The sequence below is a fragment of the Carettochelys insculpta genome, chromosome 28 (genome assembly GCF_033958435.1).
Source record: "Carettochelys insculpta isolate YL-2023 chromosome 28, ASM3395843v1, whole genome shotgun sequence".
Classification (NCBI taxonomy): domain Eukaryota; kingdom Metazoa; phylum Chordata; order Testudines; family Carettochelyidae; genus Carettochelys; species Carettochelys insculpta.
Window position 1 is genome coordinate 6,533,283 of NC_134164.1, and position 12,544 is coordinate 6,545,826.

At 55.5% G+C, this 12,544-nt stretch overlaps 1 protein-coding gene across 1 annotated transcript in view; it reads right to left on the reverse strand.

Moving 5' to 3' along the window:
* The window catches only part of VAT1 (vesicle amine transport 1), a 31,165-nt gene that overhangs the window by 6,777 nt on the left and 11,844 nt on the right, over positions 1 to 12,544 (reverse strand). Inside the window, exons 2-5 of the mRNA XM_074979389.1 lie at positions 11,825 to 12,032; positions 10,290 to 10,460; positions 9,628 to 9,717; positions 7,806 to 8,047 (exon numbers count right to left, since the gene is read on the reverse strand). Of these exons, the coding sequence (XP_074835490.1) occupies positions 7,806 to 8,047; positions 9,628 to 9,717; positions 10,290 to 10,460; positions 11,825 to 12,032 (711 nt within the window). The remainder of the gene's footprint in view (positions 1 to 7,805; positions 8,048 to 9,627; positions 9,718 to 10,289; positions 10,461 to 11,824; positions 12,033 to 12,544) is intronic.

Sequence of the window (12,544 nt, forward strand, 5' to 3'; positions counted from 1 at the left end):
TGCAGCTGCCCAATGGGAAAGGCACCCTGAGAGTCAGGCTCAGTTTGGAAAGCCTGGGAACGAGCCGTCCCTGTCACCATGCCAAGCAGGCGCCCGTGGTCGCCAGGCAGGACTGCCCTCCTTTGCACGCAATCCCCGCAAGGACAGACTAGCTCCTTGCAATGCGGCTGCCCAGATCAATGCATTCAGAGCAGAGGCTGCTTGCTGGTAATTCAACTGGGGGTCCCATCACACGCTGCTCTTTTCGGCGGGAAGGGATCACCAGAACAATGCACAGGCAGCGCACGCCTCCTGCCAGTTAATTTAAACAGACGGCAGGTGAAGTGCAGAGCAGGGTCTGACTACCAAGATTCATCACCTGGCTCCTTATCTCTCCTCCAGGCTGTCCCATTAACCACCCCTCAAGGCCAATTCAAGCTCCATACCATGAATCAGAACCAAGAGCAGGGAGGGGCCACTGCTCCCTGTATGTTGGGCATTTGTGCGGCTACTCCGGAGAGTGTCCCACGCTGCCTGGCTGACTAGCAAAGTGCCCACAGCTGGGTTGGTGTTTCTCTGGGTGGTGCACACTCACATGAGCTTTGGTGCACATAAAAATCATTCCGCACATGGATGGAAAAATCTGCTCACGGTTGGAAAGGAATAAAGGCACATTGGAGGCCCCCGGAGATGTTTTACCAGGTAACTACCAGAGTTTCTCCCTGGCTCTGGAGGGGTCCCCCAGCAGCACACCCCACACAACTGCTGCTTCCCAGCACTTTCCAGTGCAAAGCCGGAAGCATGCGCTTAAAGCCCAGCAGGCCCTGCAGCTTGGGCCAGCTTCCTGCTCACCTGCTGTCCAGTCCGGGCAAGCTGGGGAACTCCCAACAGCAGCCAGGCAAATGGCCCAGGTTAATTTTCAGGGCCAGCATGCTGGGCTCTAAAGTGGGTGAACGAACCCCTTCTTGGCCAAGCCACGGCGCCTGTAGCATCTCCCTCTTCACAGCTCTCAGCTGAACCATTTAGGGGGCTTGGGACTCAGGCGCTGCTCCAGCCAGCGCTCGGGAGCCACTCGGACAGAGAGACGCCAATGCTGGTGAGCTTGTGCCGCCCCCAAACCATTCACAGACTCCCACCAAAGTCCATTCTAGCCGCGACATGCGCCTCATTAAATAAGGAAGGAAACCGCAATGCAGATTTCCGGACAGTGATTAATAACGCTATTGGAAGTGTATTTAATTTAAAACTAACGCTGGGTTGTACTTTTGCAATGTATTTCAAACTTATTTTCTATGATCACTTTGATTTTTTTCCACCGTCCCCCTGCAATACCCTCGTGGACCCCAGGTTGGGAACCACTGAGCTAGCGCAACGGCCGCGCGCTTCACTAGCAGCAAAAAGGCTACAATCAGCACTGGGGAGAGAAAACTGCTCCTTCCTCCTCTGGTGAGGCCCCTGCCAAATCCCCTGGAGTCTGGCTGTTCCAGGGTAGCAGGTGCCATCCCGCCACAGGGGTGAGATTCAGCAGACAAAGGCCCATCACTCTTATTTAAGCCCTTTACATTAGGTTATCTGCAGGTCCTTTATGCTAAACACCTCCTCCTCTTCTTTGGGCTTCTGCTGTCCAGACCCCAGCAGCAGCTGTTCTTCCTAGCGGAGGGGGAAACCGAGTCCCAGCTCTGCTCCACACTGGAGAGCGGTTCTGACTTGGCTGGGTGGAAGGGTGAGCCCATTACCATATGCTACCCTCCCCTCGACTCAGTTGGCCTCTGAATCATACAATGCTAAGGCTGGAAGAGACTTCAGGAGGTCACCTAGTCCAGCCCCCTGCTTCAAGCAGGATCAACCACCACTAAGTCATCCCAGCCAGGACCTTGTCCAGCCGGGACTTAAAAACCTTAACGGATGGAGAATCCACCACCTCTCTAGGCAACGCATTCCAGTGCTTCACCACCTACCTGGTGAAGTAGTTTTTCCTAATATCCAACCTACTCCTCTCATTCTGTCTCTTCAGACCATTGCTCCTTGTTCTTTCATCCGTCACCACTGAGAACAGCCTCTCTCCACCCTCTTTAGAGCTCCCCTTCAGGAAGTTGAAGGCTGCCATTAAATCATCCCTCTGTCTTCTCTCCTCTAAACTAAACAAGCCCAAATCCCTCAGCCTGTCCTCATAGGTCTTGTGCTCCAGCCCCTGAATCATTTTTGTTGCCCTCCGCTGAACCTGCTCCAGCACATCCACATCTTTGGATACTGGGGGGCCCAAAACTGGACACAGTATTCCAGATGTGGCCTCACCAGTGCTGAACAGAGGGGAACAAACACTTCCCTAGACCTGCTCGAAATGCTCCTCCTAATGCATCCTAATATGCCGTCAGCCTTCTTGGCTCCAAGCTCAGGCTTCTTGGGACATGCTCAGCCATCAGGTACCCCACATGCTTACACTGAAACCCGAGCCAAATCGGCAGCTGTTCCAGAGAGTCCAGCAAACTCCAGGGACTGACTCACTCCCATGGTGCTATTGGCCAGGGGAGATGCTGGCCCTTGCTGCTGGAGAGGCATTCAGCTCCCTGCCGCCCTGGTCTGGAGCAAGCTCCAACAGCGCTCCCCTGCCCCCAGTGATGTTGGAGCTCAAGGCCTGCAGCGCTGAAGGAGAGTTAAGCAATCCTAGCATGTGCATGAAATTGGCAAGCTCTGCAGAGAACAATGGGTAATACACAACTGCCACTATCTCCGGAGGACACACCCAGCTTAGCCAGACAATTCCCTGCCCTGGGCGGCCGCAAGGCACTCAGGGACGGTCACCAGCCAAGAGGTCATCTGCCTTACATTCCAGCCACCTTATGTCTCCTTTGAAGACGGACTCGACTGAAGGACTTAACAGCCACAGCTCTTGCCTCAGGCTTGGAAACGAGACAGTTTTGGGTTTTTTTTGCCTAAATGCTGCTGTCAGCTGCAGTCAGATTTCCAGTTCAGTGTCACTTGCAAGTCTTTGCTCCTGTGTTCTCCCTGAAACCAAGGCATGGTGGGCTTACTCCAGCCCAGAGTCCCATCTGATATCCTGGTCCTGTGTGCCCCACACAGAGCTCTGGGGGTGCCCCCTGCTCCAGGCCCACAGGACCCTGCTATCTTGGTCCTGTCGCTCTGTGGCTGCCAGGATTCCCTCTAATTTTTTCCATCCATGGGCAGAATAAATTTGTTATGCGCACCAAGGTATCTGGGGACATGCACCAGGAATAAAAACACAGGCTGCCCACTGAGGCTGCTCTGGGCGCTCTGCTGATCAGCTGGGCGGCACCTGAATCTCTCCTGGGCGGCCACCCAAGTGCTCAGCAACATTGGTGGGTGCCCCTTGCTCCCAACCCACAACCCTGCTATTCCAGCCCTGGTCTCTTGCCAGGAAGCGATAAAGGTGTTGGCTCTGGTCTCAGAGCTCATTTAATCTGAAATCCCTGTTTAACTCTGGACTAGGTCACAAACAGTGACAGGAAACTAGCTCAGTAACTCTCAACGTCTCCCTGCCAGGCATTGTATTCCCATCTCAGAGCGTTACCGGGCCCTTTACAATCCTACCTCGTGCTGTTAAAAGGCCACTCTTGATAACCTGACTGACGTTATACGGACCAGAGGCGGCATCAGGAAACTGAGTTAATAATGCTGGTTTGCAGCCATCTATACTGACAGGCCCCACTCCCCCGGCCCCAGAGACGTTTGAGGGCAAAGAGTAGCAGAATTTGACCGGCCTGCAGGATGCACCAAGTGCAGAAATCTGCAGCAGCTGCTTAGGAAACCGGTCTCGCTGCGCTGCATCACCCTCACCGTTCGGCTGCCTCCGTTTCTAACGAGCGGAAAAGTCTGCCGACAAAGCAACCAAACGACCCGCTCACGCACAGCTTCCTCTGGAATTACAGAGCCTAGAACCAATGCAGCCTCCAGAGGGATAGGCTGCGCGTCTGCCCTGCCTGCAGCGCCGTAATCAGTGTAACTCAGCCCTTTGGCCCTTTCTCCGGTCACAGCTCGGGAACGCCTCACATCACTCAGTCTGAAAGGCATTTAAATGGGAAGCAAGCGACTTAATTCTCCTGCTGCTTCTTGTACCTTCAGTCCCCCTTTCCTGTCCCTGAAATGAGCGTATTGGGTACCAGCCCCTCTCTGGAAAGAGGATACAGGCTTCCAGCAAACTTGTATAAGTGTAACTGCCGAGAGACAGACTCGAACCTGGGACCTCTAGAGTTTAGTGCAGGAGCCTCTACAGCTGTACTGTCCAATATGCTCCCAGTCCACCACATGGGACGAACAGAGAAGCGGATTGTGGTGAATGTGGCTTGGGGGCTTGCGCAGTGGCTCGGGGCTGCGGGATGGATCAGAAGCTTGGGCGTTGCACTGCTCAGCTCTCCTGCATGGCCTGGGGCTGGAAGGCTCTAGCAGCAGCTCCAGTGAGTCCCCAGGGGTTGGGTGTAGGGTACATGGCTGGGGGGGTCGGGGTGGAGTCATGTGGCAATTGGGTGAGTTGTTTTTGGACATTGCTGCTCCACAGCATGAGCTCAGAGCTAGCGGCCTCTCAGAGAAGGCTCCTTCTTGCTCTCTGTAACAGGTGTAGGTCAGTGTTTCTCAACCTTTTTTTTTTTTTTTTTATAAAGGACCCCCTCAAAAAATTCTAAGTACCCCCCAACTTCTCTTGTGCACCCCTAAGGAGACCTGTACCACTGGTCGAGAAACGTGGTCCTAAGGTAATCCGAGATCTTGAAACAAGCGTCCTTCAACCTTCCCAGATGACTGCACCCTTTGCAAGAGTCAGATTTGTTTTGCATCCCACCAAGTTACGCCTCACTTAAAAACTCCTGACAAAAACCTGCAAAAATCTCTCAGCAGACGACTCCTGAAAACTTGGATCAGAGGGGGAGCCGAGTTAGTCCGTATCTTCAAAAACAGCAAGAAGTCCTGTGACACCTTACAGACGCACAGACATTTTGGAGCAGATGCTTTCGTGGGCAAACACCCCCTTCGTCAGATGACTCAGGTGACAAAGCGGGTCTCTGCCCACGAAAGCTTATGCTGCAAAATAGCTGTTAGTCTATCCGGTGCCACAGGACTTCTTGTTGCCTGAAACTTGCTGACTTTCTACCAACTTATTATCAAAGCAATGAACTGGAATAGAAATCCTGTACTGACATTTCAGCATCAGGCAGATGAAGCAGCAGAAACAAGCCACTGTCTGAACGAACTTTCCGACTGTACTGACTTTACTAGTGTTTTTATGGAGCCTGCCGTAAAACTAGGCAAATAGCTAGATAAGTTGCTGTACCCCTACAGAACCTCAGTGTACCCCCAAGGGTACATGTGCCCCTAGTTGAGAAACACTGGCCTAGATGCTACTCCATGGGACAGGGAACCATGCCCCGTAGGTGTGGGTCGCACAAGGGAGGGAGGGAGATCTTAGGAAGCTATTTTAGTGACTACTCCAGGGAACTGAGGGGAGAACACCCGGGAGAGAGGGGCTTTGGCGAGCCCAGGCTGTAGCTACGCTGTGCGGCCAGGGACTCGGGCATGGCCACAGCTGGCTCCAAAGTCCTGCACACCCGGAGGAGGGTGTCCAATACACACCCAGCTCCGGATGGTAAAGACAAGCCTGCCCCTGTCCCATACACATCCTACAGCCGCTCCCCCTTTGTTCCCTATCCCAGTTCTCCCGCTGCTGGGAACATGGCTCCTCCTCTAGGTGGGCTGGAGGCGCATTGGTGGAACAGAGTGGGAGTCGCTCTGCTCACGGGGAGGGAGCCAGCACCGGCGTCGCCCGTTCGGTGCAAGGAACCCGCCCAGCACAGGAAGCACATGCACTTGGCAGCACCCATGCCCTTCTCGCCCTCCTCCCCCAGGAGACACTGCAGCCAGGATTCTTCCTGGCCTGAGCTGCCGATCGACGGATCTCATCTCCTCGGGCACCGCTGGGGAGCGACTGAACCACTCCTCGACTGGCACAGCCCATTGCGGACGTCACGTCGACACCCGCAGGCCTGGGACGCTCTTTTCAGAACTACCGCCAGTGAGGAGCCAACAGCTGTCCTGGGAATGGCCTTTGCCCCAGGTCTCTGCCATCCCCGGGGGCAGTGGGGTTCCCCTGCTCCAGCCCCAGGGAGTCTGTGGCCCCAGGGCCTTCCAGCACCGTGCAGGGTACGCGAGGGTTAAACTATCGGCTGCATAAGTCCACCCACCTACCCGGGCCCATTCTTCTCTGCCAGGCGCGCGCTCTCTGCCAAGTGGCTGTGATTCCAGGCTTCCCACGCAGGAAGCAGCAGCCAATCAGTTACACAGACACCCAACACCTCACCCAGGCCCCGAGGCCTCCTGCCGTTAACGCCAGGTTCCCTCTGGATCTGCACTCCAAGATCACCCTCAGTGCTGGGTACTCCACGCGCTGCCCCCAGGGCTCCATTACCACCAGCACTCACACCTGACTTGGATCTTAGGAAGGCAAACCCAGGGCTGTTGCTGCCCGGCAGGAAAGAGAGACACCCACCCGGCGAACGGCAGCCAGTCTGAGAACCTGCTTCAGTTGACGCCGACACGCATAAGTTCCCTAAAAGGAACATGCAAGCTGGTGTCCCCTCCAGTCCTCAGTGCACCCCGGCTTCACCCATCCCAGCTCCCCTGCTTCCTGCCTCCATTTCAACCCATGTTAGAGACTTCAAGCTGCAGTCTTCTGCGTGGATGGGAGGAGGCACGCAGAGGGTAACACACTAGGACGGTGGTTCCCAACCGGGGGTCCGCAAGGGCATGGCAGGGGGTCCGTGAAAAAAATAAAGGGTCCATAAAAATGATCATAGAAAATAAGTTTGAAATAAATTGCAAAGTGACGCTCAGTTATTATTATTTTTAAATTAAGTCTCTTCCAATAATGTTAACGACGGTCCGAAAAATAGATGGCGTGGTTTCCTTTTTCACGTAATGAAGCGTACGTTGCAGCTAGAACTGGCTTTGATGGGGGTCCGTGAATGGTTTGGGGTTGGGGGGTGACGGGGGGTCGGCACTAGTGAAAAGGTTGGGAACCACAGCACTGGGAGATTTGCTGTTTAACCGCCTGGAGTTTTTGGGGAGCCAGTGGGCTGTTCTCCTTCTCTGCCTAGCTACCAGGACAGAGTTTAAACTCCTGTCTCCTAAGGGAGGGCAATCATCATGTGCACAGGGTTCAAAAAAGAACTAGATCAATGCATGGAGGTTCGGTCCATCCATGGCTACTAGCCAGGGTACTCTGGCCTCTGTCAGACGATGGAGATGGATGGCAGGAGACAAGCTGCTTGATCATTGGCTTCGGTCCACCCCTCTGGAGCATCTGGCACTGGCCGCTGTCAGCAGACGAAACTTCCCTGACAACTCCCTCAGCCCCACCCCCAGCAGGGTAGTTTTGCATAAATGTGGGACATGGGACTCGTCAGGGAAATCTGGGACTGTCCCACTAATTGCAGGACGTCTGGCAGCTGCCCCAGGTCATCCTATGGGCGAGATGGCTCTGGCTCCACCCTGTGTGGTGCTTTCAGACATACGCAAGGAGCAGTGCAACCTAAGAACGGCCACACTGGGTCAGACCAAAGGTCCATCTAGCCCCGCATCCCATCTGCTGACAGTGGCCAGGGGCAGGTGCCCCAGAGGGGTGGGCTGAAGCCAGTGATCAAGCGACTTGTCTCCTGCCATCCATCTCCTTACAGAGGCTCAGGACACTGTTCCTACCCGCCCTGACTAGTAGCCATGGGTGGACCGAACCTCCATGCATTTACCTGGAAGGCTCAGCCTTCCTACGGCAGCTGCCTGCCAGCCCCAACCCTCAGACTCACCTGTTCAAAGGGCCACACGGAGTCGATTTTGGGCTTGATTTTGCCCTGGCCGTACAAGCTCACCAGCTTGGCCATGACTCCTTTTAAGAGCTCCGGCTCTTCCTCCAGGTAGCTCAGGTTGTAGCCGCACACGGCCTTGTTGAGGTGCAGGAGCTGCAGGGCGTTGATGCTGAACTGGTTCCACCACGTCTTCGCCATGGCCATCAGGTTCTTCTTCTGCCCGGTGACCATGTTGGACACCCCTAGGAGGAAGACATGGCCAGAGTCCGGCTCAGCGCTCACAAGAGGCTCGCGTCTGGTGGAAAGCCCCCAGCGTGCCAGACCATGGTGCACCCACTCCATCGGCCCGCTCAGAATGGCACAGAAGGCAGCTGTGAGGATCAGGTAAGGCCAGGACCTGACACAGGAAGGCAGAGGCCGGGGAGGAGCCGAGACTTGTTTAGGTCAGTAGACACAGGGTCATGGCTAGAGTAAGTGTGGCAGGTTTGAGTTGCCTTGGGGCTGTCACCCATGTGCTAACCAGGCCACTGAGCCTGCCCGCCCTCTGGGGCGCCCTGCCACCCTGTTCTGTTAAGGCTGCAGAGATGAGCTGGTTCAGCTTCTGCATTGCTCTGCTGGGAGTAGGGGGGGCTGTTCCCTCGACTCTGTGCCTTGGCTAGGGGAGACCAGAGCTTCTAGCACAACAGGACAAGGTGTTGAGCAGCGTTCCCTGCAAGCTGAGCGCTTGGGCAGCCACCCAGGAGGGATTCAGGTGCCGCCCAGCAGATTAGCAGAGCGCCCACAGCCAGCAGCCTGTGTTTCTATGGTGGTGCACATCCACGCATGCATCAGTGCACATAAAATTCATTCCACACACGGCCAGAAAAAAATTAGAGGGAACCCTGGTGACCGAGCGTCCCAGAGGGCAACGAGGCAGGCCCACCCGCACGACCAGCACACTGGACGACAGCTCCTCTGTGATCCAGCCGGTCGCAGCAAGAATTAGAAATCTGATTGTTTATCGTTTTAGGGGCAGCCACAATGACCACCACTAGGCTCAGGTGCCCAGCCAGTGCATAGGAAAGTACTGCTGAGGCTAAACTGCTGCCAGCCATGTTGACCGAATGAACCCGAGGCCCGGCCCACTGGAAGCCGGCCAAAATGCACCACAGTCCACACAGTCAGGAGGCCAAAGCCAGGGCTGGAATGCATGTCAGCGTGAGATTCCTGCATGGGCTGTGTGAGGGCTTTGTCTGGGGGGACAGAATGGCAGTGTTTCCCGGCTGGAGACGGGAAAAGAAACATTGTGTAGCTTCGAACAGCGGCACCCACGCATCCCGCAGGAGACGAGAGCGCTCAGCCTGAGCCATGACCAGCCCGCTGCGGCTGATCCCGCCCAGATCCCTCTTCCCTGGGAGAGGAAGGAGGTCACCTATGCAGGGGAGTGAACAGCCGACAGACCTGTGGGGCCCCTGGGCAAGGGGTGTGTGGGTAGGAAAGGTTCCCACGCTGCCAGAAGGGGCGGGGCTGGGACAGCCAGCCCTAAGGCCTGCCTGGAGTGCGCCAACCCACACACTCCCCAGCCCTCAGCCCTACCTGCAGCACAGGCTGTGATGCAAGGGGCCCGGGTTCCAGCTGCCGTCAGTGCTGCAGTAGGGGTGACCGAGGCTGGGAATCCCCCACCCTTCTGAATCCCTGGGCCGTTTCCCTGCATAGGGTGTCTCTCTCCAGATCTAGCTCAGAGAACAGACCCAGCCGAGCGGTCCCATGCAGAGCCCTACTGCACAACCCCACCCTACCAGGGATCTGTCCAGGAGATGCACCATTCCCCCCTCGTGCTCACCATAGGTTACGAGCTTGCCCATTGGCTTCAGGAGGTTGAAGCCTTTGGAAGTGTCCGATCCTCCCAGCGGGTCCAAGACAATATCAACCCCTAGAGAGAGTTTGCACAGAGACATCAGGAACGGTGACATACAAAAACCTGTAGGAGGACGCTTCAATCTCCCTGGACACTCAGTAACAGATTTAAAAGTAGCTGCCCTACAACAAAAACATTTCAAAAATAAAATGCAAAGAGCTTTCAGAGCTGCAATTCATTTGCAAATTTGACTCCATCAACCAAGGACTGACCAGAGAGTGGGAGCGGTTGGCTCGTTACAAAAGCAGTTTCTCCGCTCCTGATGTTCACGTCTCCACATTAAATGCTGCTAATGGGCCACATCCCCCGTGACTGAATAGACCTTGTCAGCTCTGGCCCTCCCCTTGACTGAGACCCTCTATCTAAATGCTCCTCTGAAACCTCCCCACTCATGCATCTGACAAAGCGGGTCTTTGCCCACAAAAGCTTATGCTGCAAAATATCTGTTAATCTATAAGGCGCCCCAGGACTTCTTGTTTTTGCACAGAGATTCATCGGCTGGTTCCTACCACCCCCGTGGGAGAGACATGTGGTGGGTTAGAGGAGTCACAGTCCAGCCCCTGCTCTCCACAGGCCCCTAACGGTACCTTTCGGGGAGATCTTCCGGACTTCCTCCACGTAGTCCATTGTCCTGTAGTCAATGGGGTGAGTGACGCCGCTTTCCCTCAGAGCCTCGTGCTTGGAGGCCGAGGCTGTGCCGAAGATGGTGACGTTTTCCACCGTCTGGCAGAGCTGCACGACAGCCGTGCCCACCCCCCCTGAAACGGAGGAACAAGAGGAGCAGTTGGGAGCGTGCCTGGGGCAGAAGAGTCACGCCAGTCCCCTTTTGTGCTGAGAGCACCAGCGCCCTCCCACACACACACACACACACACACACACACACACACACACACACACACACACACACACACACACACACACACACACACACACACACACACACACACACTGCCCTGCCATGGCAAGCGTTGGTCTATGGTACAGAAAAGCCTCAAGCTCTGAGCCAGGGCCGTCCCTGCGGATGCGCCAAATACGCAGCTGCTGAGGGTGCCGCGAAAGTGGGACAGCAAATTTCACGGTTCCCTCAGCAACCGCGTAGGCAGTGGTATCAGCTCTGGTGGGCCGCCCCATCCCCTGGCCAACCCCCTCCCTGCCCTCCGCCCTGGCCTGGCGACTCACTGGGCACCAGGGGGAGAAACCGCTTCTCTCTGACCGGCTGCACAACCATCCCCTGTGCCTTCTGAGTCCTCTGGCCCCACCTCTGTCAGGGAGCCTCCCTCCCTCCCCCCCACAGCTCTGGACCTGCCCCACACAGCTTCTGCCCCTGCAGCTGTCCCACCCTCCATGGAGGGGGCAGCCCCCAGAAAAGGGGGGGTGAAGAGACACGTGCTCAGGCTGCCTGGGGCAATGGTTCTAAATCAGGGGGCCCATGTAATCCTGGGGGTACTCAGAGCTCTTCCAGAGGGCACCTTAACTCAGTGTTTCTCAACCTTTCTTTATGCACACAAACCCAGGATTTATTTTATAGCCATGTCATAGTTTGATTTATCCCTTTCGCACAATCGCACGTGCGAGGGCAAGTTTATGGCCTGTAGGTAAATTCTTCCAACAAACCAGTTGCAATGAAGTTATTTAAACAAATGAGCTGCAGGGGTAGGAAAAAAATTGCATGGGTCTGAAAACTGTAGGAACAGGGGGACTTATATTTTTAAAATGGGTAGTTTATATAGAAAAGGTTGAGAAACACCAGCCTATGGCACCAGCATTAGCAAGGAAGGCCCTGCTGGGAGCCTCGGAGATCTAAGCGGCCTCAGGCTATTTAGCATAGCCCTAAGCACTGCCACAGGACTGTGGCACTTTAATACACTCAGACCCATCTGATTCGACTGTGTGGCATCCGCTAGGCCAGGGTGCAGACAGGCTCTGCCCATAGCGCAGTGGGAAATTCTGCATCGGTGGGGTTCCAGCAGAGCTCCCGGGAGTAGATCAGAAGAAGAGAACAGCCTGGCCTAGTGGGGCCGGGGGTGGGGTCGCTCAGTTTGTTGCCTCTTCGTGCAAGCACCTGATGGGCTGTTCAGCAGCCAGCTCCCCGGGGGTGGGGACGGGCTGGGTGGTACGTTACCGGCAGCCATGTGGATGAGGATGCTCTGGTTGGGTCGCAGGTTCCCGAAGTCGAAGAGGATCATGTACGCCGTGATGTAGTTGACCGGAAAGGCGGCTGCTTCCTCGAAGCTCATTCCGTCAGGCATCGGGAAAGTCTGACTGGCTGGGACAGTGACCACTTCCTGCCAGAGCCCCGCCCGGGCCAGCACCATCACCTTATCGCCAACCTAAAGCGGGAGGGAGAAGGGAGAGGTAGAGCAGAGGGTGGCACACACCGGGTCAGCAGAAAGGTCGCACCCAGCAGCCTCCACACCCCAATCTGCAGTTACTTAGCCCACAGCAACATTCCCTCTAATTCTTTCCATCCACGGGCGGAATAAATTTTGTTATGTGCACCAAAGCATTGAGGATGTGCACCACCCATAGAAACATGCTGCCAGCTACGGGTGCTCTGCTAATCAGCTGGTACTGGTTTCTTTGTAGATAACAATGCACAGGTCTCTTCATGCCTGGAGTGCTCCTGGTCTCTGACTGGGAATGCCAGGGCTTTTGTCCTCCTCCGCAGAATCAATATGCATTTGCTGCTCCCTTGCCGGGCTTTCTGACACCACTCTACTCGCTGCGTAAGCTGGGCTTTGTGGGACAGACCAGATGGGAAAAGGGAGCAACAAAATTCTTGAACTTAGCTGCCACTCAGAACACGAAGCTTAGGCTGAAACTGGAGACAATTAAGGGAGAG